The sequence below is a fragment of the Mauremys mutica genome, chromosome 8, assembly GCF_020497125.1.
Source record: "Mauremys mutica isolate MM-2020 ecotype Southern chromosome 8, ASM2049712v1, whole genome shotgun sequence".
Classification (NCBI taxonomy): domain Eukaryota; kingdom Metazoa; phylum Chordata; order Testudines; family Geoemydidae; genus Mauremys; species Mauremys mutica.
Genome location: NC_059079.1, coordinates 36,648,430 through 36,675,353, shown reverse-complemented (window position 1 = coordinate 36,675,353; position 26,924 = coordinate 36,648,430). Strand labels below are relative to the sequence as shown.

The 26,924-nt window shown below is 38.8% G+C and overlaps 1 protein-coding gene across 2 annotated transcripts in view; it reads left to right on the top strand.

Annotated features, from left to right (window-relative positions):
* The window catches only part of DPYD (dihydropyrimidine dehydrogenase), a 588,030-nt gene that overhangs the window by 207,868 nt on the left and 353,238 nt on the right, over positions 1-26,924 (top strand). For both annotated transcript variants that reach the window (XM_045026686.1, XM_045026687.1), the window contains one exon: positions 12,042-12,203. In XM_045026686.1, the coding sequence (XP_044882621.1) occupies positions 12,042-12,203 (162 nt within the window). The remainder of the gene's footprint in view (positions 1-12,041; positions 12,204-26,924) is intronic.

Sequence of the window (26,924 nt, the reverse complement as noted above, 5' to 3'; positions counted from 1 at the left end):
AATGGTCAAAAATACAAACGTTGAAGCTGACTGCACAGCTAATATGAAAATATCTGTCTGTATTAATCAGGCTGTGAGGGGCATTCTAATCCTGAAAAGATATTAGTTACCACTTACCTTTTAAAAGCTCATTTAAGTCTTTTGGTGAAGTTTGATTTGCTGTTACTCCATCCAAGTTTGGGGTCTACTGGGAGGGCTTGAGGCTGTTTTGGGTGAGAGGTTTACAGAAGCAGCTGGCCTCATCTCCTGCTACCTGTCTCTCACACACATCCTGCCAGTGCTGGAGTCCACATAGTTAAAATGAGAGAAAAGTGGGTCTCGTTTACACATTGAGGGTAAGGTAGCAGCCACATTGTGGGTGAGTTAACAGCCAAGTTGTTTTTATTACACATTGTATATTATATGAGCTGAAACCCTCACAGTAAATTCTATATATTGACAATAAACATTGGGACAAAAGGAGTTATTAAGACATATGTCGTTTATAACATAATTACATGTTAACATGGTTAACAATTATTGTGGTATTGTGTCTGGCATCTGCATATAGACTGCTCTGTTATATAATCTGTTATGTCAATGCTGCATTATTTTTATGAATGCCAGGCATCTGTTTCCACTGGTACTATACTACTTCGAGGCATATCACCTCTTAATGGATCCTTGAAATATAGTGAAACAGAGAAGCCCTCAACAGAGAAGATACAAAGCAGTAATGAATCTTTCCACTACATTATAGTACCCTAAAACTTAAAGCAAATTTCAGTATGGAAGCATTGTAGTACGGTGGTTTCTCCCCTTCAAGGGCAATGGCCCTTTTAAGAATTGGTATTTAGGAAGAATTAGCAGACTGTAACTGGGAATGGGGACCAGGTGTGAGTCAGAGACCTACTCTGAGCTCAGTCAAAGGGGGAGCTATGAGAGACATGCAGGGAAGAGCTATGAGTTAAAATGGATATCCCGGGCTGTCTGAAGCGAAGCACAGCTTCAGGAATGAGGACTCGGTTATCTTGTTCCAAGGGGAAGCTGGGGACTGAGAGAAGCCTGCTAGGATTACAGTACAGCCCAAGGAAGGAGGGCTCTGGTCAGTCTGTCCCATGGGAGAGGATATTTAAGCCCAGAATTGGGACTAGGAAAGACCTGAGAGAAAAGACTCTCCAGAGAGAATACATAGGTACATAAGAAGAGGTGCTGGGAGGGAAAGAGAGTGAATAAGGGTTTGAGTTACAGGACAGATAGCCCAGTTGTCTAGCATTCCAATGGCAGGGAACCGATAGTAAAGGGTGGGGCTGGGTCCCCCCTATGCTATTACCCTGGGAGAATGTACAGAGACCCCTGCTGTAAAGGGGAGGAAGAAGTGATTGATTAGAACCCTGAAGGGCTGGAAGATGAAAAGGGGCTTTGCCCAGCATGGGCCTGAGGTTAGAGCGAGTGGTGTTTTTCTTTGGACTTTCATTATTACGGTCACTTCAGCAGCTGAACTATGCTGAAGTCCCAGAGAACCATCACCGATGAAGGGAAACTGAGGCAGGGTGACTGCAGTGCCATGAGGAGGGGATATGTTCTGGGACTGCATCCTGCTACAGGAATGTTGAGATAATATTAAGGGTCTGATTTTAATGGTTTTGGATAAAATCCTGACCCAGTTGCTACTTCATCAGGAAGTTCTGCTTTTAAAAAAAAATGGCATAGCGCAGCCATTCTCTAAAGAGATTCAGCGTTTCTTAAGGGAAAATCTAAAACCTCAGATTACTCAGCAATTACTAACCTGCAGTCATAGCCTGACTTGCCTGGCTTTTAGAGACCCTCCACACCCATAACTACAGTCTCTTTTCAGAAGCAGTAACTTTTGCAGAGAAGGGCTCAACAATATTTTCTGCCTGGTGCTCGTGCCTGAAAAATGTGACAAGACTGACAGTGTTGTTGAACACAGCACAATGATGGTTTAAAGAAAATATCAAGTGGTTACACTTTCCTCATTGTGCTGGCCAAAATGTTAGTACAAAGATATACAGTCATTTACTGCGTCTGTAAAATCAGCTCTGCATCTCAGTGTTCTCAATTCCCGGAATAAGTTACATGCAGCCTTATGTTGCACTCTCTTACCCTAGCCCATGTGGAGGAAATCTAAAGTCACCGAGCTGCATGAGTATCTCAGTGTTACAGGTGTACTGTAAATTAAAATGAACGAACATTAGTTGTTTTTTTTAAAAAGCCCCCAAAATGAAACAAACTGATATGCTCAGGAACCAGTCTAGGCAATGGTGCTGTACAGAAGAGACCACAGAGATTCTCCCTTCTCCATCCTGCTCCAAAGTCACCACCAATGCCTATACCCCCATGCCCCCGTTCATACTTCTACCAGCTTCCTAAGGACACAATACTCTACAATCTCTACTCCTCAAGAACCTTTACATACAATTCTCCACATCTCCTATCATTTTCTAGCCCCTATTACATTACTAACAGGCCCCAATTTAGATCAGGACCCCAATGTGCTAGGAACTGTACAAACACACAGAGAGACGTTGTCCCTGCCTCAAAGAGTTTAAAGCTTAAGTAGACAAGACAGGCAAAGGGTGGGAGATAAACAGAGGCACACAAAGGTGAAATGACTTGCTCAAGATCACAGAGAAGGACAGAGGTACAGCTGAGATTAGAATCCATCTCTCCACCCTTCTAGTCCTAGGCCATTTCCTATAGGTCAGGGGTCAGCAACGTTCAGCACATGGCCCATCAGGGTAATCCACTGGTGGGCCGCCAGTTTGTTTACATTGACTATCCGCAGGCACAGCCCCCCGGAGGTCCCAGTGGCTGCAGTTATTTGCAGACAATACTGTAGCTAAGAGAATTTCCAGACTGGCTTAAATCTCAAAATGATGATGTGCAGGGAGAAGGAAGGTTTCATGGATTCCAAGGCCAGAAGGGACTGTTGTAATCATCTAGTTTGACATCCTCTGTAGCACAGGCCACAGAACTTCCCCAAAATAATTTCTAGAGCACATATTTTAGAAAAACATCCAACCTCAATTTAAAAATTGTTAATGATGGAGAATCCACCATGACTCTTGGTAAATTGCTCCAGTGATTAATTACCCTCCCTGCTAAAAATGCATGCCTTATTTTCAGACTGAATTTGTCCAGCTTCAACTTTCAGCCATTGGATCTTGTAATACCTTTCTCTGCTAGATCGAAGTGCCTATTTTTAAATATTTATTCCCCATGCAGATACTTGTGAATTGTAATCAAGCCATGCCTTAACCATTTTTTTGTTAAGTTAAAATGTAATATACTTAAAAGCCTGGTCTACGCTTAAAAATTAGATTGACCTAGTTATGTCACTCAGGGCTGTGAAAAATTTCATGCCCTGAGCACTGTAGTTAGGCCAACCTTAACCCCCAGTTTAGACGTGGCTAGGTTGATGGAAGGATTCTTTTATTGACTTAGCTACCACCTCTCAGAGAGGTGGACTAATTGCATCGATGGGAAAACCTCTTTCATTGATACAGGCAGCATCCCCACTATGGCGGCACAGCTGGAGCACTGTAGCTGTGCTGCTGTAGCAACTGTAGTGTAGACATGCCCTAAATCATACTATACAAACCAGTTTGCCTATCCTTCATTGTGTCCATATTCTTTCACTAAGTAGTTGGTAGTATGACACTCAGGTATTTGTTTAAACTGGTTGTATTATAAACATACACTGTTTAAACAGTGGCTTACTGAAAATGTATTCTTTTGTCAGCTATTTAAGGACTCCAGTCTATGTAGTATGTTTTGTTGGGGAAGAAAAAAAAAACTATTGTAGCAATCATAAAAGGTCAGGGATTCTTGTTCTCTAAAGCCTGAGGCTTTTTAGATATTTACAGGCCATGTACAATGTAGGCTGTTCCAAGTTGCTCTGCCAGTGGACCTCAGCTCAGGAGGGGGGGGTGGGTTCTTTCTGGGTTGAGAGGGTAATTGAATTGCTAGGCTCAATGAGCCTTGGGCCTCTTTGAGAAAAGGATGTCACTTGTGCTGTATTGTGTCAGGCTTCTGTGATTCAGTAGAGTTTATACCAAAACTTCCATTCTTCCTTTTCATACAAACTGGATTACAGCTCTACTTTCCAAAGGTACAATCTATACTATTGTGTCTTCCCAGTCAGCATTACTCAATAGCCTTTCTACAGACTGTTGTTTGCAATTGAATCTCTCAATAGGTGAGATGCAACATTAGATTCAACATACTGTGAATATTAGTTTATTTTTTAAAACTTTATTTAAAAAAAAATGACAGACAAGTATTCTTTCTAAACTGCTTTTTGGAGGCCATTTATATTTAACTCCAGTGTTTAAAATGTAGCTGTTGCAATAAAAAAACAAAAAACAACATAAAAAACTTGTTCTGAAGCTTAAGGGTATCATGATTTATTAATCTTTTCATTTAAAATTAAATCTGCAAAGATACAAGTACTTACAAGCTATAAGAGAAAGATTTTTTTTCTTGTGTCTTGCAAGTAGGTAAGAGTGGTGTTAGGATTTTAGAGCCAGCCAGCAGGCTTGTGCCCTGAGTCTCTGCCCCATCGCCCCTATCCCAGTTTATTGAGGCAGGGAAGAGGGCATGGCAAAATGGAGCTCCACAACAGCAGTCTCCCACGGATAGAATTCATTAAAGGACCCTGTAGCAATGGTGGATCTTATACTGCCCAGAAGCAACTTTAGGCATTGTTGGGGCCTCAGGAATCAGGGAGTCACAATCAACTCCCTGATGTGCCACAACTCTGCTTTCCATCCTGTCCCACAATTGCGTAGTCTACCTGCCTGGGCAGTGAGACAGTCTCAGTGTGTCTCATTGTCTGGCATCTGCAGTGTCTACCAGTTGTTCTGACAAGACTGTGCTGGTGCTATAGATTCCTGTGAGCGGCATTAGCCATAGGAGTCAGTGGATACTGACTTGACAGGATTTGTATTTTGGGAAGGTACAAGGGATTACTTGCACCTGTAGGGAGCCTGATGTGCTAATGAGATAATTATCTTACCAGCTAGGTAGCTCTTAGAAGAAAGCAAACAGTATAAAAGTCTGAGCCAGGGAGCAGGTATGGGCTCTACACAACTGTTGCTCTGTTAAGATATACCTGGAGTAGAGGGTGGTATCTCTTTCTCAGTGATGCTTACATGAGTGACTGAGTCAGCCATTATAGATCAGTGATGCAGAAATATAATTGTTAATGTCATAAAAAGTCCCTTGAATGGGCACAATTGCTTGAAGTCACACTTGTCTGTCACGGCAACACCCAGTTTGGCTAACTCTTATTATTTTATCTCAAGTCTAACAATATTTGGTAGTTTTTATCAGTTTCCCAGGATTTTGTGATTCCTGCCATCAAACTTGCAATTTCCCCCTTATTCAAAAGAGCCTCCATCTTCCATTAATTTGAATGGGGCTGCAGCCAAACTGCCCTGATTCAACATGACCATCATTTCCCAACAGTCTTTGCATGTAGAGGTAAGTCTTCCCTTAGCTAAGATGGTTATCAACTCCCATTATTTTTAGCAAAACTGAAGCCTGGCTTCCCTCAGGAAAGATGTATTCTGTGGATAAGAAGCTGGACAGGAAACTATGAAGAGGTAGGGGAATGTGGTGAGCATGAGGGGGTCTGACGAAGTGCTGGAGGAGCCAGAGAGGGTGCTGTAGTAAGTAGTGTGCAAGCGAGAGGTTCCAGGAAAATGTATGGGATAAGAAGAGAGTAAAGGGCATGGGGAGAATGTAGATTGCGTAGGAGAGACAGTCAGATTGGGTAATATGGGGTGTAGGGAGGAAGACTGAGGGTTATGGGGGAATGTATACTGTAGGAGGCTGATGGGGGGTTAAAAAAGAGGGAAAATGTTAGGATAGGATCTTATAAATGGACAGTGATGGAAAATAAGTGTGCAAATATAATAAGGGCAAATGGGAAACAGGAGACAGGAAACAGTGGGGGAACAAGGAGAGAGAATGTGAATGGAAGAGGGGCTATATGAGGTTGGAAGGGAGATTGGGAAGAGAAAGAAACAGGATTATGAGAGGAAGGGAGAGAATAGAATAATTCCTCCCCCACTCCAGAGGTACTTTGGGAAACTCAATAAGGGAATGTCTTATAAAATCATGAATCAGAATTCCGTTGTAAAATAGTATAGTTGTGATACTGTAATTACAATTACTAGATTGTAAAAGGCTGTAAGATTGGTAAGAATTGCAAACAAATATGCATTACAGTTTTTAAGAAAAATTCATGATGCTCCATGTTTTTGAAAGTACAGTTTTATTCAGTTTTCTGTCTTAATCTCTACATATTTCAAGTCACTAAGTACAAAAAACATTTAAAAGAAAAATAGTAATGGTGTTAAATTGATGTACTTGAAACAGTGACTTTTCTTGAGATGTCTATTTGTAGTTAGTGTAATGGAATGGCTGACAGCTGGTTTCAGTTGCCATAGTATAATTATGTGGAATAGACTTGTTGCAATGACACTATGTCAATTAAGGAATCTCTCACATTCTAGACTACAAAGAACAAAATGACAGTACAAGATATTCCTTTCCCTCTTTTTTATAAAAAGATAGTGACACTGTGTGAAATTACAGTCCTGTTATGATGACATAAGTCAAATGATGTGAAAGTTTTCTGGATTGATTAAATATCAGCAGCATTGTAATAGAATATATGTGATATTTGATAACTCACTCTTCTGTTTTGTTCATTCTACTTTGAAATATAGGGGGGTGAGTTTATTCAAATTTGAACTGATGTGCATAGATATAAATATGTTGGGTTGTTGATACCTATCTTCTGTATCAATATATGTTTTTCAGTTGTTCCTTATGTCATTTTAAACAACAAATTTGACCCAACACATTTTGATTTTTGTAAAAACTTAAGAAAACATAAATAACAGTGGACTGGAGGTGGAAGTAATTTTCTTGGAAATTTTGTTTTGTAATTGTGTCCATTTTTAAACATTTCACCAAGAGACACAAAAAAGAAGTGAACACTGTTTTATTCTCTGCCTTTCCCTCCCCCCTTTCCCTCCCACGCCTCTTCCTACCTTTCTGCTTTCACTCCACTCCATCTCTACATCCTGGCTAAGCCAGTGCTTTCATTCTTTTTATACAGAACACAATCCTGCAGTCACTTTGTTGTATTTGAGAAAACTACAATATCAGAAAGTCATGATCTATGTGAAATTTATATGAAGTGTGCTTAAATTAGATGAATGAATAGAGGCTGTAAGAATTTCCTGATAATAAATGTAATTTCTTTTCATCTCACAGTATTGATCCTACATGTTTTAATAGGTTTTCTCAAGTAAAAAAAAGTCTCATTTGCATGCAAATTATGTAATACTTCCAAGTGATACATGTAGAGATCCTCCTCTGCCTACTTTCCACTGATTATTGATGTCTGTTTAAGGCTTGTTTCTGTTCTCTCCCTTACCAATGTGTATTTATTGGCATTTTGATAAAGGAAACCAAAAAACATCCTATCCAGTTAGATTAATTTCTTTTTGTGGAAGTGCCTAGGAAAAAAAGAGATTTTATGCATCAAGGCATGAGGAGGCATTTACTATTTAAATAAAACAATCTCCAAAGCATTCTAGTTCTTGACCTGCTTCCTCTCTGACGTCTACAAGAATTAGCCAACTGAGTCATCTGCTTATTTATTTATATGTATTTAAAAATATCCCAAACTATTTTAATTCTAAATTATTGGTTTTTTAGGTTGTGCAATAGCCTTTGCTGGGTCATCCTCTCTCCAGTTGCACTGTCTAGCTACCCCTTTGTGCATCATGTCTTATGTTAGTTCATAAACCTCTCCTGGTAGGGGTCAGATCACCTTACCTCTTCTGTGAGGGATCTAGCACATCCTTGGGCTCTGTAAAATAACTGTTATGGTTGTGTTATATGAATATGATTAAGAATCCCATTAACTTAATTGAGAATTGGAATAAGTGCTAAATAAGTGTTTGCAATTATATAATGTAAGTATTTTTAATATTAGAAGTACTTTCCTTACATAAGAAGTATCACAGAAAACTAAGATACTGAGGTAACTATCTCAGTTAAAACTGGCAAGATTTTAAGGGTCCCCACCATAAAGCACCCAAAGATCTTCGGATGGATGGTGTCATATAAGTGCAAAGTATTCTTATTTATTATTTGTTAATTTGTCTCTTTCATATGAAAAATGACTTATTGTTCTAGTACAACAGTACTATAATTTTCAGCGGCATATTAAAACTAGATTATACTTCCTGTCCTTATTGGTTTTTGTAAAAGTTTAGAAAAATGCATTATTTCTAATGATGTCTGGCATGTGTTACATGAGAGCAGTATAGTAAAGAAGGGATAAATACACAGAAACAAACCATCACAGAGTTGCAAAGTATTTTAGATGTTGTATTAAGGATTTCCTCCTCTTTTCTGCAGTAAGTTTTGTAGTTGATAATTAGTAACTTGAGTGCCTATAAAGTAGCATAGTTGGTCTTCAACAAGCAAGCAGTAATATAACTAGTAAGTCAAGTGCAAAAGGTGTGTGGAAAACTAAATTACGTATCTCCGATCTATAATTCTAAATTCTTCATATTTCCGAAAAGTCTTTTACTAATGCTATATGCTTCCTTAGGACAACCTGCCTTGTGTTGTCCTAAAATTTCCTTTCTGGAATAAAGTTGCTGTTTCAGCAAATGACAGTTATGCACAATTATGAGAAACATCAGAGGTCTCCTGAACACATAGCTTATAGCAGCAAGGTCTGTATAACATCGCAATAAAATTCTCCCAAATGAGCTAGTTAGTTGCTCATGATGGGTGAATTTGGATAGGATCAGAAATTGAGGATTTGGTTCAGTGGCTGATTGAAAACTATGGTAGCTTATCTGAAACATAGTAATTATTTTAGAAAAATATTGTTAAAAGAAATATTGTTCCATATTATACTTAAATACAACACAGAAAACATCTAAATATTTTATTGTACTACAAAACTGGGGTAATAGAACATGAGAGCTTTTCACTACCAGTTCAAATCAAGTACAGCTCAGAACAGACTGAGGGCAAATCCTAAGCTTGAAGTTGCTTGGGCAACTCACTTGGGAAGGTGACAAGGATTTCATCTTGAAAGTTACCATCTGATACCTGTTAAGTAGACCCTGTAAAATGACTTATACTAATAAAACAATAGCTAGCTTCCATTATAGTGGAGGCCCTTATCATCCCCGTTTCAATCATGAGGAAACCTGAGGCATAGAGAAGTGGTTTGCCCAAGGTCACCCAACAGGCTAGTTGCAGAGCTGGGAATAGCATACAGGTCTAGGGCTCTATCCACTAGGCTGCACTTCCCATGATGTTGATACTATGTTGTTTCTGAATAGACATATATCCACATTACAGCATTGCCACCAGTAGAATTGACACTAATTGGCTTCTTTTTGGCAGCCTAAGTAGAGAGGCTGAGTGAGCATTGAACCTAAATTCCCCTTTGACTTCTAGAGGTGATCCCTTTAGCACTAGGTTGAGGCATATTGTGGAATCTGTGTGGAAAGCTTGCAGTGCTGCTGCTTTTGATATTCTTGTTCTCTGAATAAGTAGCACACTTTGAGCTCTAGCTTTGTCAGTTTGGTGCCTTTTTATTGATCACTACATTCACTTAAAAATGTTAACACTACAAAACATTTTATACATTCAGTGCATATTGTTTTACTACTTGGCATTGTGATGTGTGCTGCATATCTCACAGTATTCGTATTGTAAAAGTCTATATATAAAGATATGTAATGGCTGCATATCAAATCAATAAGTAATGTTCCTCAGCTTAAATTTAATCAAGATCATAATTCAATAACACAGCAATCAACATGATTGAAATTACATAATGGAGATTTCTAAGGAGGATGCCACTGAAGCAGTTTGAAATAGTTTAAAACATTTTCATTCATATATATATATATATATATATATATATATATTCTGTCTTAAAAGAAAATATTGTGAAAATTGTACTGGCCTATGATAAAAATTATTCTTAAAGAGGAATAGTTAGTTAATATGATAAACTAAGTATGTTAATTAACTGCATGCACCAATTTTAATTATGAAGGCTTCAAAGATGTATGAATCCTTAATTATCTTTCTTAGATGAAATTACATTTGGTTATTATAATTCTTTCTCTTGTACCAAAGTTGAAATCAACAAAGATAACTGTCCTGGGCACAACCCCCCCCCCCACCCCATGAAGAAACCCAGCAGAATGTGAAGCAAAACCAAAATGTGAAAGTTTGAATTCTGAAGACAAATGCCCAACAATTTAGCTCTGTGTGGTCCTTTTACAGAGAAACAAGGAAACAATTCCTCTAGCGAATATTGAACTTAATGTGCTGGATTCTCATTTAGATTGAAGATCTTTTACACTGCTCTGGCAGAATAAAGGAGCCATAAAGTGGGTGTAAATTAAATTTTTAATTAGGTTAATTAACAGCCACTTTTAGGCCCCTTTACATTGCCAGAGCAGTGAAAAGTGGACAACATAAATGGGAATCAGGCCCAATATCTCACTTACCTGTCACCACAGATAAAACCGCTGAAGGAAGTCCCTTCACAAATGACTCGCTTAATTAACCAATTTTTTCCTGTTTGCCCAAGACTAGAGCTTCCAATTGATGTAGTAATTTAGGAGCAAACCCCTTGAAAATGTATGCATAGCTTTGTGATCTGTGTAATCATGGAATGGCCAGTGGAGTAGGCACTTCAATATGTAGAAGAAAGGCTCAACTACTTCTACAAAATTGTTTCTTAAACATTGGAGCCCTACTGGAACTCACTGTCCCTGACTGCATCATCTGGTTGAGCCTCTGAACGTTATGCCCAGTCTTTTAATGTGCCTCTTGGTTAATTAGAACATTTCAAATCATATATGACTTTTTTTTGTAATCCATATTTTGTTACATAATCAAATCTTGAAAATGTTCTGCATATTCACTACTTGAGTCTCACACTGTGTGGGATATTGTTCCCTCTGAAGATTCATAGACTCTAGGACTGGAAGGGACCTCGAGAGGTCATTGAGTCCAGTCCCCTGCCCTCATGGCATGACCAAAACAAGATGCATAATGGAAGGTGGAAAATAGAACTCTCCATCTCTGCACTGGGAAGGGGCACCTGTCAATGGGCTCTTCACTTCCCACTGGCTCTACAGCTTCTGATTCTTCTGATCCAGTTATCGTCCTGGTTGGGAGAATGACTCCCTGGCACAGACCAGTGTAGTGATAGACCAGCTCTGAAAACAATTTTCATTAAAAAGTTACTGGAGAATGAGATGTGGAAGAGGTGGCTAGAGGGAATGGAAAACAAGACCTTTCTTTCTTCTTGCAGTTGTTCGTAGGTTGGAATGGCGCTCACTCCCATCTGCATTTGCTAGCACAAGCCCTCCAGGCCTGTTAATTAGCCTGATGCTGGTCCCCTGCATAGCTGTGACTTTTATCTTCCCATGATCAGTGGTGGTCTTTAGGGAAACCTCTGGCACACAAATGTTTCCTGGGCTCTTCTTGATATTTGTTGTTGTTGTTATTTATTAGGAAGTGAGTGAATGGAGAGAGAACTTGGGGCTACAGTTACATAGTGTTTGTTCACCAGCTGCATAATTGACTTAGGAATGGAGAGAACACTTACTGGAGTGTAATACACACAACATGTTATGTTTAAAATAAAACTGTAAATCCACTACACAACCCTACAAAAATAACTGAAAATCAACATAAAACAAATTAGAATATTTTGATAATAAAAAAGAAGTAATTTAAATATTCCTGCCATACAGTGAGATACATTCTGAATTTGTCCCCAAAGCCTTTTCAGCCATGCTTAGAAATACACTTATATGGCAAATTTGTGTCTTTAAATTTTTATCAAAGGTGCAGTGTTATTTTACTAGCCACATAAAAGGAACAAAATTTTGGATCTCCTCTCTTGAATCTCTGCTTCCCTTTAATGCGGCATTATTGTTGATTTTGTTTTCTTCATGCAGAACTATTATGGAGCTGCCAAAATGATTCTTTCTGACAACCCACTGGGCCTGACATGCGGGATGGTATGTCCAACCTCAGATCTTTGTGTAGGTGGATGCAATTTATATGCTACAGAGGAGGGACCAATTAATATTGGTGGATTGCAGCAGTTTGCTACTGAGGTATGTAAGACATACAGATGGCTGGTATTTTTACATATGAACCAAATAATTTTTTAATGATTAAATTTCTTGTTGGTGATTTCATTAAATCAAACATGTTGGAATATGCTGTATTGCTAAAGTAAAAATATAATGGATTAAAATAACTAGTACTTTCCTTGAAGCACATTCAGTAATTTAGCTGTTGAAAATAGCTTTTCACAATAAATTATTTCATAAGAACATAGAGAACTAGTTGTAATCAAGACGACAATTTAGCTTGCCACCCTGTAACATCCCCTGTGGACACTGCCATAGCCCAGTGAAAGTCCTGAAGTGTGGTTTGACTCATTACACGACCACACTCTGAGATTTTAAATAGAGAGAGGAAACTGGATTTAACAAACTTTTCATTTTTTAAATTATTTAAGGTGCTGTTAGAAACTAGGTTAAGACATTTTTTATTTAAATATGTTTTTAAGTTCAGAGTCCTATATGTATATATGTACATTTGTTTATTTGTTTTATTTATGTATTGGAATGCATTTAACTTATTAAGGGTCAAAGCCTATTTCCTTATGCCACTCCCTAATTCTTTCACATCGGGCATATAGAGCCCAAAGGGCAGCAAAAGTAGTGCACTTCTACTTTGCAGTGGGGAGAGGTGTTCAGTTTCAGAGAGCCTCCATAAGGGACCCAGGGGAGGGGCACAGCTAGTGGATTTGTGATTGCATGGATCCACTATCCAAATTTTCCCTTGTGAGGAAGGAAAAGGGTGGCAGATGCTACTCTAACTAATGAGCTGCTGTAGCGGCCATGGAGAAGCTGTGTCAAATTCATGGTCTCAGGTGATATGGAGGATTCCATCTCTTCTGGTCATTTGTACAAGACCTGCATACCTGGACTCTGCAAAAAGAAGAGAGGGTGTGGCTCTGTGTGAATAAAATGTGTGCTTATATAATGTTTACACCCTGTATATTTTATAATTAACCCTATGATTAGAGAATCAGTCATGATCTTTTATATATGATGACCTATTTAATGGACCATATTTATAAATAGAGGGTGAAATTTTGGCTCCCTCCACAAAGCCTGGGAAAAAGGCCGACCCACAGGTCAAAGGATGGAATCTTTATTCCGTCTCCCTGGGAGCATCTGATTGTATATCTTCCTTTAGTACAGCTCATAGGCTTCATGTCCCCTTTGCACTGTTTATGGCCAAAGAATCTATCTGCAAAGGTCATTGGCCTACTTCCTCAATCTGTCTGCACATCTCCTTTTATGCTCCTGCTAAGACATGTCATGGAGTTTCTGGAATCCCTCTGTGACCCCTCTGTGTTCTGTTTGGAACCTCCTTTCTCCTCTGCTCCCAAAGCAACAGACACACTTTGATCCAGTCCAAGTTTGGGCCTGCTAGAGTAGTATCAGGAGGACTTGGACCAGAATGCTCATCTAGGCCAAGGGACTAGAGGAATGACAGCCAATGACAGTCTATAACTTTTTGTCTTACCTTTATATTGAATGACTGGATCATCACAGTCAAGGGACAATATAATCAGCTCTTTAATGACCCGGGCCAATATGCATAAAACTATAACATTTGCTGCAAGACATAAGGCTTACATAAAAGAAATAGATTAAACACTTGTCAAGTATATGATAGATATAATAGTGAAATATTACTGTTTAGAAACCAAATGCAAGTATATCTGTTAAAAATTGATTTGTCTTTCCCTTTAGTCTTAATGCCATGATTAATAGGAGGGAATTATGGCTTGATAGATTTTGCTAAATATCTGCCATTCTTCTTCAAAAATCTTTAGAATTCTATTAAAAAAAGCTCAGTGCTGGCACAATGATTGATGCTAAAACTGCAGGACAGAATGAATAGCTCAGAACGGCTTTCACCACAGTCTTTTAAGTTTTGTTTAAAGTGATGTATTAGTATCTAAAGTCCTAACACAATAAAGTGATGCTGTTCAATTCTGCATAGTAATTTTAAAATTTACTGAAATGCACTTTTTTGTATTGTCTTTTCTACATACAATTTCATTATTTTTAGCAATCTGAAAATATATCTATTGTTGATATTTTACAACTTAATAAGATTTTAGATTTATCACAGTTTGTTGTTTTTGATGACTTCATATACGCTATAGTAATCATAACTAGCAATAGTATGCAGTCATATTTGTAATAAATATTGATTTAGTGCTGACAGTTTAATTTCTACTAGGTAAGACAGAAGATCTCTTTAGTATTTGAGTAGTAGAAATCTTAGAAGATATTCAGCTTATTCAACAGAAAGAAATATAAGTACTAACAATTCTGTATAACTGAAATTTAAAAAAAAAATCAGTACATGCAACAGTACAAGTACTGAAGGAATCGTAAGTCATTACCAGTAACACAAACGGGCCCTGATTCTGCAAACAGTTAAGTGTGCACATAGATTTATTTACATGAATGCTTACAAATTGTGTATTTTAGACAAGCAACATGTGGGGATATTAATGTGAGCTGCACATCAATGGTGCTTTTCATGCACTGTGTAAAAGTTTTTTTTTTCTGCCTAGTGTCTTATTTACTAAAAACTACATTGTGCTTAAAACCAAATTTAACAAATTTTTGCATAGAATTAATCTGAGGATAATATATGTGATTCATTGCAAGATAAAATAATAATAAAAAGGCACCCTATTCAGTTTGCTGAGATGAAGACAAATTTGTAGTATAGCAGGAATGCAAATTAAAATGGGAAAATACATGGGTATGACGTATGTCCCTTTTGTGTTTCTGTACAGTGCCTAATCTGTTCATACAGCAGATAAAACTCACTCACTGTAAAATATTTGTCTTGCATATTTTAAAACACAAAATATGGAACCTCCCACTATTACACTTTCCTTATTCCCCTCCCAATTTTTGTAACTATTTACCTCATTGTAAAAAAGATATTGTAATCAAATAAAAAAAGAGAAATGCATTTAAATAAAAGGAATCTAGACCCTGACAGTTAAATGTGAAACTGGACAACATTTTATGTTATACACTCTGTTTGTGATATAGAATGTGTATATTGTGTGCCGTTACCAAGGTAACAGTTGCAGCTAGAGAATAGTGTGGAGTAAAAACTCACTGTGATAAATTAAGGGAGTGTCAAGAGCTCAGGTTAGACCTTCTGCTGCACAGGTCAAAATTATATTAATATCATTCCTTCCCTTCATTCTCCCCCTCCTCCCCATTACCTAGTTGCTTTTAAAATCATGAAATATTTCTGTTTCTTGGAATTCAAGTTATGTGGAACTCTGCACTGTAGAGTATAGTGACAATAAATATAGGTAGAGCTGTATGAATATGAAACCTACAGAATGTACTAACATTTACTTCTTTCTCAATGTTTAGGAACATTTTGTAGGTTTGGAGCAAAAGTGAAGTGCAATTTATTTGACTGTTATTTATTGATGTATTAGTAAGAAGTCTAACAAATAATATATTTCTGATTAATATTATTGAGTTTAAAATTAATTTTTCACTGTTTCCATTGAATTATTCTGAATGGAACAGCAGAAGCTAAATAAAAACTGGATTATTTCAATACTTAAATATGGTCTGGACCATGTTCTTCCCTGACTCTCCTCTCCTTACCCCATGGAGGCTTTGTCTCTCTTTAAGGATATCTTCTAGTTGTTGTTACAGCAGGAAGCAATTGGGAAAGGAGATATAATAGAACATTTTCCTAGAGGCAAGTTATTTGTGGGTACTTGCTATTAGATACATTTGATAGTGGCTTCTCTGACTTTAAGTGTTCACAGGGAAACTGGACTGCTATTCTGATACTTACGTCACCACCTGAGGTTACCCATCAAAATGAGAACTGAGCATTACTCTCTGTTAATTTTTTGTATTTGTCTTGATTAAACCCTTTGTCCTAAGGATTGCTTTCATTCTTAATTTGAAATCAAGTTGAAGTCTAAAAAGACTGAGTAAAATATAAAATTGTGCAGCTTGTTTGAGGTGATAGGCAGGATTTAGTGCCCCGGCATAGGATGTGGATCCAAGGACTTCAGATTTCTCAATCTGGTATTAACACAGACTCTCTCTGAGTTCTTGGACAAGTGACTTCAACTATCTGGATGAAATTCTGGCTCTATTGAAGTCAGTGGGAGTTGTGATATTGACAGGGCCAGGATTTCACCTTCTGTCTCAGTTAACCTGCTTGTAAAACAGGGTATAACAATATTCACTTAACTGCTTGACAGAGCTGAGGATTGTTCTTCAAAGATAAGCAATATTTTCTAAATATTATTTAGGCTTACAGAATTTGAGTAGTCTTTTGTGTGAGGCCTTGGGCCTCAATTTTGTTGGCACTTACTGATATTCACAAATGTGTGCGGAATTAGTGATTTAATTTCTGCTGGTGAAAAAAAAAAGGTCAGTTTTAAGTACCTGCTCATGGATATAGTCTATGGAAAAGCCTTTATTTCCTGGACCATACATTGCTAGTAAATAAAACTACTTGAGTGAGAATAAAATTTTACAACTTCAGGAAGGCTACAGATACCTGTACTTTGCTTAATATTTTATTTAATTAAAATTAATCCACATGCTTATTTTTACTTTAATAATATGTTCAAATGTACCTTAATAGTGCATTCCTGCCTACAGCGTTCATTCAGACAAGCTCCATTGGGAATTTATTGGAATGTATGAGGATAGTACAGTCAGGTCTTAAAATTTACTGGCTTTATTACTGGGAACATATATTTATTTTCAGCTACTAACAAAACAATATTAGAATAATTCAATAATATGAAATGTGCTAAAATGTTTCAAGCTAAATTAGCTGAAGTCTACTCTAATAGCTGCTTGGCATCACATTACTCTTAATGAAGTGTTAAAAAACACAGTTTTAAAAACTTTTTAATCAAGGTATCTTCACTCCTTGTTAAATATGGGGCTCCAGAAATGTGCACTACACAATGGTGAAGTTGAAGCTTAGGTTACTTACTAACAACTGAATCCTTTCAAGTGCCTCCTTACTTCGCACAGATTTTTGGAATCAGTTATTTTGTTTCTAAAGAGGTGGTCATGAAATTGAGGGTGGGTCATTAAATAGGACTGCTGATCATCCTAGAAGGTGTATTGCTGTGTAGGTGTACTGGACTCCCAATTCTGAATCCAGTCTATTATATACATCATTTTATATTAGGAGTTATCAGAGCCGTAGTTGTAGTTTAATGTTGAGATCCATCTTCCATTCTATTCCCACTTTTCCATAACTTTCCCAAACAAATTATTGGTCTCAATCCAAAGATAAATTAGAGCAAAATTGTTTAGCCATCTTTGAATTATGCACACATGGGGAGAAAGAAAATCTTCTATACTTTCCACTAAGGTAGATGGTGTTCAGACAACTCAGAAGTGGTTGAAATGAGAATTGTTAAATTTGACTTATTTTGTAGATTTCATTAAGACTTGAACCATAGGGTCCCCTAAACTGCTCTAAGGGCTTATAGTAGCTTTAGCTTTTTAAAATCACACTGGGAACTTGGTGTGATATAAACAGTTTATTCAGCTTCTAGAGATTCAGTTAAGGACAACACATCATCCAGGAGGCCTCACATAAGGAAAACAGCCGGTTTTAGGAGGTATCAAGTTAATTAACTCCAGAACAAGAGAGTTACGGGCTTGGCTTGGTAAAGCCAATAGAATTTATAAACTCTGAAAACTGAATGGTCTGACTTTAATTTCCCCATCCCACACTTGTATAGATTTTGTTGTTGAAGGATATTGTCGTTCTTAAGGTGCCTTAAGAAACTTTACCAGCTTTCAAATTCAAGAAAATGAATTGTACATATCTTGTTTTCTTTTGTTATACAATAGAGAGTAAAATCTTTGTTAGAATGTATGGGTTCCATTTTTTTTAAAAGCTAGCTGGGTATTTTATTTATGTGCAATGCTGGGAAGGAGCCAGTGGTTGTGGTACATGACGGTACCAGTGACATAGGGAAAGATAGGATAAAGGTCCTGGAAGACAAATTGAGGCTGCTAGGTAAAAGATTAAAGTCCAGGGCCTTTATGGTAACATTCTCTCAGATGCTTCAAGTTCCACATGCAGGGCCAGTTAGGCAGAACTGCAGGGTCTCAATGTGTGGATAATATGATGGTGTTCAGAGGCGGGATTTAGCTTTATTAGGAACTCAGGAACTTTTTAGAAAAGAAATAGCCTGTATAGGATGGGTGGGCTCCACCTACGGTGACCAGATAGCAAATGTGAAAAATCGAGATGGGGCATGGGGTAATAGGAGCCCATATATAAAAAAGCCCCAAATATTGGAACTGTCCCTATAAAATCAGGACATCTGGGCACCCTAGCTCCACCTAAACCAAAAGGGAACCATGTAAAACTAAAAAGTTTGTAGAGGAGTTTTTAAAGTAAGGATTGGGGAAAACCCAGGTGGAAATGAGCACATGATTTGGACAGAGACATCCCGCAGGAGGATTTTATTCAAGGGGATGCCGTATATCCTAGTAAAGAGGAAAGGATAGAAGTTGGTAAAGTACAGGTAGAAGCAGAAGAGGAACAGTCAAATGAAAGATGAATAGTCACATGAAGGCGGCCAACTAAATATTGATCAATTTTATAAGTGCTTGCAAGCAACTGCAAGAAGTCTAAATATTAAGATGGGTGAATTTGAGTGCCTGGTGGAATGATGATAATCAATGGGCCATGGTAACACCTGCATACAAAATATATAGGATGACAGAGTAGGTTGTTCTGGTGGTGGAGTGGCACTATATGTGAAAGAAAACATAGAGTCAAATAAAGTTAAAACATTAAATGAATTAAACAGTACCATAGAATCTCTATGGTTAGAAATTCCATTCTTGAATAAAAAGGGTATAGCAGTAGGAGTATACTACCAACCATTTGACCAAGATGGTGATGGTAACTGTGAAATGCTCAGGGAGATTAGAGAGGATATAAAAACAGAAAAAAAACAAAAATAATGGGGGATTTCATTTATCCCCTATTGACTGGGAACATGTCACCTCAGGATGGGATGCAGAGATAAAATTTCTAGACACCATTAATGATTGCTTCAAGGAGCAGCTAGTCCTGGAACCCACAAGGGGGGAGGCAATTCTTGATTTAGTATTAAGTGGCACACAGGATCTTGTAAAAGAGGCAGATATAGCTGAACTGCCTGGTAATAGTGACCATAATGTAATTAAATTTAACATCCTTGGGGGCATTTAATTTCAAAAAGGGTAACTACAAAAATGTGGAAGCTATTTAAATGGAAATTAAAAGGAACAATAGCGAGTGAAATGCCTGCAAGCTACATGGAAACTTTTAAAAAAACACCATAATGGAGGCTCAAACTATATGTTATACCCCAAATTAAAAAACATCAGCAAAAAACAGGAGGAAGACCAGAAAAAGAAATACCTTGGCTAAGTAAAGTAAAAGAGGCGGTTAGAGACAAAAAGACATCTTTTAAAAATAGGAAAACAGAAAGGAACATAAGTGTAAAAGTCAAGTGTAAAAGTATAATTAGGCAGGCAAAAAAGAAATTTGAAGAGCAACTTGCAGAAGGCACAAAAACTAACAGCAACAATTTTCTTAAGTACATCAGAAGTAGGAAGCCTGCCTAACAGTTTGAGGGGCCACTGGACGATCAAGGTGCTAAAGGAGCATTCAAGGAAGAAAAGGTCATTGTGCAGAAGCTAAATTAATTCTTTGCATCGATCTTCATTGGAGAGGATGTGAGGAAGATTCTCACATCTCAGCCATTCCTTTCAGGTGACAAATTTGGGGAACTCTCACAGCTTGAAATCTCTGTAGAGGAGACTTTTTGGAACAAAATGGTGACTTAAACAGTAGTAAGTCACTAGGACCAGATGGTATTCACCCAAGAGTTCTGAAGGAGCACAAATATGAAACTGCTAACTGTGGTTTATGACCTGTTGCTTAAATCAGTTGCTATACCAGATGACTAGAAATTAGCTAAAGCAGGGGTCGGCAACCTTTCAGAAGTGGTGTGCCGAGTCTTCATTTATTCACTCTAATTTAAGGTTTTGCATGCCAGTAATACATTTTAACATTTTTAGAAGGTCTCTTTCTATAAGTCTATATTATATAACTACACTATTGTTGTATATAAAGTAAAAAAGGTTTTCAAAATGTTTAAGAAGCTTCATTTAAAATTAAATTAAAATGCTGATCTTACGCCACCAGCATGCTCAGCTCGCTGCCAGCCTGGGGTTCTGTTCACCGAGGCTGGTAGCGGGCTGAGCGAGGCCTGCGGCTGGGACGCCAATTGGCAAGGGGCCAGCAGCCGGGACCCCAGACCTGGTGGAGGGGTCGGGGTCAGGGCAGAGGGCTGGGTGTGTGGGGGGAGGGGGTCAGAGGTCAGGGCAGAGGGATGGGGGTTGTGGGGGTGCAGGGCAGAAGGCTGGGTGTGGGAGGGTTCAGGGGTCAGGGAAGAAGGCTGGGTGTGGGGGGTTCAGGGGTCAGGGCAGAGGGATGGGAGGTGTGGGGGTGCAGGGCAGAAGGTTGGGTGTGTGTGTGGGGGCGGTCAGGGCAGAGGGCTGGGGTGCTTGTTTTGTGGGGGTGCTCCCAGCCCTGAACGGCTCAGGGCAAGGTGGCTGGAAGAGATATGCCCTGTTCTACCCCCTTCCCCAAGGCCCCGTCCCTACCTCTTCTCTGCCTCCTCTATGGAGCAGCGAGCACGCTGCCGCTCTCCCGCCTCCCCCTCGCAAGGGCCATCAGCTGATCGGCGCAGGGAAGGAGAGGAGGAGGGGCAGGAAAGCAGCACACTGGGGGAAGAAGCGGGGGAGGAGGGAAGCTTGGCTGCCACAGGGCCACGCTTCTGCCTCCTGCCCTCACAGGGGAGAGCGGTGGGCGGGGGGGCTGAGTGGGGCTGGGGGCCGGGACCATGGCAGGCAGCAGCGTGCCACTCAAAATCAGCTTGTGTGCCGTGTTTGGCATTCGTGCTGTAGGTTGCCAACCCCTGAGCTAAAGCGATGACAATTTTTTAAAAAAAAAGACTTCAAATGTGATCCTAGTAATGACAGACCATTTAACTTCAGTACCAGGCAAATTAGATGAAGCTATAGTAAGGAAAGAATTGTCACTCACACATATGAACATGATACCTTGGGGAAGAGTCAACACAGCTTTTTTTAAAGAAGAATCATGCCTCACCAATCTATTAGAATTCTTTATGGTCATCAGCAAACTTGGACATGGGAATCCAGTGGATATAGTGTACTTGGACTTTCAGAAAGCCTTTGACAAGGTCCCTCATCAATGACTTTTAAGCAAAGTAGGCGGTCATGGAATGAGAAGGAAGGTCCTCTCATGGATCATTAACTGGTTAAAAGATAGGAAACAAAGCATAGGACTAAATGGTCAGGTTTCACAGTGGAGAAAGATAAATAGCAGGGTTCCCCAAAGATATATACTGGAACTAGTGCTGTTCAACATATTCCTAAATGATCTGGAAAAAGGGGTGAACAAAATTTGCAAATGAGGTGGCAAAATTTGCAAATGATACAAAATTACTCAAGATAGTTAAGTCCAAAGCTGACTGCAAAGAGTTATAAATGAATCTCACAAAACTATTTGAGCATAAGCTTTCGTGGGCTACACCCCACTTCATTGGATGCATGCAGTGGAAAATACAGTAGGAAGATACATATGTACACAGAGAACATGAAACAATGGGTATTACCATACACTCTCTAACGAAAGTGATCAGTTAAGGTGAGCTATTACCAGCAGGAGAGAAAAATTTTTTTTGTTGTGGTAATCAAAATGGTCCATTTGCAGCAGTTGACAAGAAGTTGTGAGGAACAGCAGGGAGGGGAAATAAACATGGGATAAAATCCTGCTCAGCCCTCCTGCAGCCTTGGGCTGGAAAATGCCCAATGAAGATGGAAACTTTGTGGAAAGTCTAGTAAATCACTACTGAGCATGTGGAAATGGATAGCAAAAGCTACATCCCTTACACCAAGGCCACCTCTCTGGCAAATTTAAAGTCCCACCTCCAAAGCATTGTGGCACTAGATATGACAAGATCATGGGCAGAAATGGATAGAGCCCTTGAGGTGAGGCTGAAATGGAGATTTTGAAAGGGAAAATATGTGGATGATTTCACCCTTTCTTGAGGGCGGGGGAGAAAATGGTGAAAAGGAGAAGAAAGAACAGGACAATTGGACAAACTCAGAAAACTCAAATTGAAAAGCACATTAGAGAATTGGTTCACAACCTTTTGCATATACACAAAAGTAATGCATGAAGAGAACCTGGGGTTGAAGTGTGGCTCTTTTAAAATATATGGATAAGGAGGCAATATGGCCTAGCGGTTAGGATGCTGGACTGGGAATCAGGACCTGAATTCTTATCCTGGCCTTGCAGCAGACCTACTGTGTAACCTTGGGTAAGTGCTTTTTCTCATTTGAGGCAATGGAGGATCAGAGTTTTCTGTAGGAACAGAAGACCAAGACCTATGGTTGAAATGCATTAAAGAAGGGGGTGGGAGGAGTGTTTTAATTCTTCATGCAAATACAAACATGCATAAGGAGTGTGGAGAGCAGGATGGCATTTGTTAGAGGTTACAAGGGAAAGAGAAAATCCCTGAGTGGTAAAAGTCCTACTAAGGATTGCACTTTACCTCTCTTCGCCAAGGTCTTCATAACATTTCTTTATAAGGTGCCCACAGTCAGGGCGGAGGAAGAAGGGGAGATGGTATTCACATGTAAGGTGGTATTTTACACTTACTTGGTATGCAGAAATAATTACCTTCCAACAGGATTTGTACAGTGGAACCCAGTGAAATTTAATCTCTTGAATTATAATGTAGTGAAACTTCACTGTAAAATGAGTGAAAGTCTTTTGAAATGCACTGAAGCAATTTGCAATTTTCACACTATGGGCCTTGACAGCCTTAAAATGCAAAACTCCCATTGAACTCCAGATGGCAAGATATAGCAGGCTCTGCTGTATAAAGACAGGTTTAGCCTATGCACAAGAAGACAGAATTAAGGCTGAGCATTCAGACTTAACTTTTAGAATTTCCTGCACGATTGCTTGATTTCTCAACCTTAACATTGCAGTAATACCTGATTCCCCCCCCCACCATTTATTATAACAATTGGTTAGATTATGAGTCTGACGTAGGTCTATACCATCTCAGTTAGTGCTCCTATTTGCTGAACAATGTATTTAAAAATAAAGAAAATGTACTTGAATAATATTTGTATATATGTACTGCATAATTTATACATTAAAATATGCTAGGTACATAATTTATATTACTGACTAGCATTCTAATACTGTGCATGTGCCTTTAATATATAAAAAACTAATGGAAATGTAAAAAATGGAAAAACTGCTACCTCCTTCTATATGAATTTAACAAAGGAAACATTTAAAAAAAATCCTATTCCATTTTAGTTATCACAGTCTAGTTTCACAGTACAATGTAAGCTTTTCAGCCTGTGAAATCCATTAATAACCACATTAAACCCTCCCATATTGTATGAGTTGTCAGATATAAATGATTCTTTTTTAAACAATTATCTATCTCTTGCTTCTTGCAGTTAGTTAAAATGCAATGCCAATTTACAAAGGCTGGTAAAAAATTTTGGTTTTTAATCATTGGTTTACCTAGCTGAGAGTTTTCAAGTCAGTGTGAAGAAAATGAACATTTATTCAAGCCATAAATGAAAATTTCAGTTCATAAGTTTATTGTGCCAAAGTTTAACTTGAAAAGAATATGCACTTCCCATTTCTGAGGAGAGTGTGCTAGATGTCACCCACAATTATGGTAATGAGTTTATTAACAGTATACATTTATAAAGGGCTAGATGGTGCCTGTAGGGTGCAGCCATGCATTGGGAGTTACATAGCACTGTACTGCCCCTGAGAAATACTGAAAGGTGCTTTACCTTTGAGAGGCAGAGTGATTCCCAGGGCTCTCTCTAGTGTGATATACTGAGATTTTTCATTGGCAGCACAAAATGTTCACCCCTTTTAAATGTACGAGACTGCAGTGCTGTTACCAAGATACACTACTGGGATCTACAATGCCCCCAAAGTGCCAGAGATTAAATGGAGCCATAACTTCCTTCCCCCTTTTGTACTAGCTAACAAGGGTGGGATTCTACATGGAAAATGCTTAGAGGCTGCAGTTCTGTCCTGTACTTACACAGTCCATAGAAGGCAGAGAGGGTCCTTCTTCCTGCTGTTACACTCTGTGGTCATGCAAGGGCCAGGCAGAATCTGGTCCAATGAATCTGGAATCTGTCTCTGTATCTGATTTAAACTGTTGTTTAAAAATGCAAAGCGTGAACAAACTTTGTGATGTTTTTCATTGTAAAGAAATAACTGCCTAAGTTATATTTTCAGTTATAACAGCTAGTGGCTTTGTCATAGACCCCAGAATCAGAGCTATGGCCCAGCTTTTAAACGGGAACCCCATCAGTCTGCCAGTCACCCAAGGGACCCCAGTCTTTCTTTAGGATAGGCCACACTGCCTCCCGACCTCAGAGACTGAGCCTCTGGGCTCAAGCACTCCTGCTTTACACTGAGCTCTGCCCAGTGAGTCCAAGTGAGATAGGCTCCTCCTCATAGGCTTATACACTCTTCAGGGACTAATGCACCTTAGCATATTTGCAGAGACACCAGGCAGTGTTTTCAAAACAATAGGGTTTATAAGTCAAATGGAACACAGCATTGGAAAGTCCTTATATTAGCATATGGAAATGAAGGTTAAGACATAGTCCATCTGGCCAAGCCAGAGCCATCCACCAACTGAGCTGTAATGGACTCCAATATCGTTTCTGAGTAGCAGTCATGTTAGTCTGTATCCGCAAAAAGAACAGAAGTACTTGTGGCACCTTAGAGACTAACAAATTTATTTGAGCGTAAGCTTTTGTGGGCTACAGCCCACTTCATCAGATGCACAAAATGGAACATATAGTAAGAAGTTATATATACATACAGAGAACATATATAGCTTCTTACTATGTGTTCCATTCTATGAAACATGTTCTCTGTATGTATATACATCTTCTTACTATATGTTCCATTTTATGAAACATGTTCTCTGTGTGTATATACATCTTCTTACTATATGTTCCATTTTGTGCATCTGATGAAGTGGGCTGTAGCCCACAAAAGCTTATGCTCAAATAAATTTGTTAGTCTCTAAGGTGCCACAAGTACTCCCATTCTAATATTGTTTCTGTCTCTCTCAACTTGTAATGGGCTCCATTACCACTTCAGTCTCTCTCTGACCCTTTTGTCAGTCTCAGGTGAAAGCAGCCAGCCTCTTACAGAAGTCCACTCCTTTCCCATTGCCAATCATCTCTCTGCTCTTTGTTCTCAAGGTGATTTCTGCTCTGCTTCCCTGCTGATAGGTGTGTATGTGTGGGGGGGGGAGGGATTAACCTCCTTCCTCTTGGTCATTGATAGCTAGGTGTGAATGATTTAGTCATTGGTGCTTCCCATTGTCTCTTTCGGATTCTGCATTGATATGAGTCTCTTTCAGCAGGTTCCAGACAGTTCCTTAACAACCATTTGCTGCTCCTCAAACAGCAAGGCAACATACACCCTCATGTCTCCTGTGCTACCCCAACAGCAGACTGAATGTCCCCCTCCCTCCCCCACTGGGTAGCAATACAAAGTATGGAGGGAAACTGAAGTCGACATAGGATTAATAAAAATATTAGAGAAAATTATCACCTGAGCTCTCAAAATCAGGCCCATTTAAGTTGTTCCAAATTAGAGACCCCAAATTGGGGCACCCAAAATCACTGATCATCATTGAAAATCTGGCTCTGAAGGCTACATTTTTAGAGTTCTTTAGGTACCTAAAGAAGCAGATAAGAACCATGTGGGATTTTCAAAAGCACCTAACTCCAATTAAAATCAATAGAATTTAAGTGCTTAGGAGCTTTCGAAAACACCACTAGATGCCTGTCTACTTCTTTAGACATCTAAATACCTTTGAAATGTGGACCTATGTGACTTGCCCAAGAGACACACAGAAAATCTGTGGCAGAGACAGATCTTGAGTTTCCAGCTATTGCATTAATCACAAAAACATTTTTCTTTAACAATAAGGCTAATCTGAACCTGTTTTGAAGGAGGCACCCAGTAAGGGGCTCCACATCTTTTTTTTTTTTTTCAGTGTTCTTCTGAGATGGGGATTTTATCCATCCCTGAACTTTGTTTCCCATAAATCTCAATCCTAAAGTAACTTTGGGACTCTGTTCATGCTTTTCATCAATGCAGGCTATATTTAATTGTGCACACTATATTACTACCTTGGGCTCCCCTACTTTCTATTTACTTGTGCAAGCAGAGTAATTCCAAGTGTTTTAGTTTCTATTGTTGAATGACTTTGGTGGAAGTATAAAGCATCAGGTTGAAGGTCAAGTGATTTGATCCCCCGAGAAATGAAATAAAGAAATATTCCAAGCATGGTACCTCATTACCAGGAATCCTAGTTTTCCATGATCAAAAAAACCAAAATTCTCCACTAAAACCCATAAAAATCTATGTTTTTCTGCTATTAAAATGAAATGTGATAGTGGGAGCTCCTCTGCCCAAGGCTGAAGCATCCCCATATTCCTGTGTGTGCACCAGTGGCCTGGGGTTCCACTGTATCTTTTTTTTATTTTTTTCACAAAATGTAAAAACTAAAGATTTTCTGTAAAATTGCA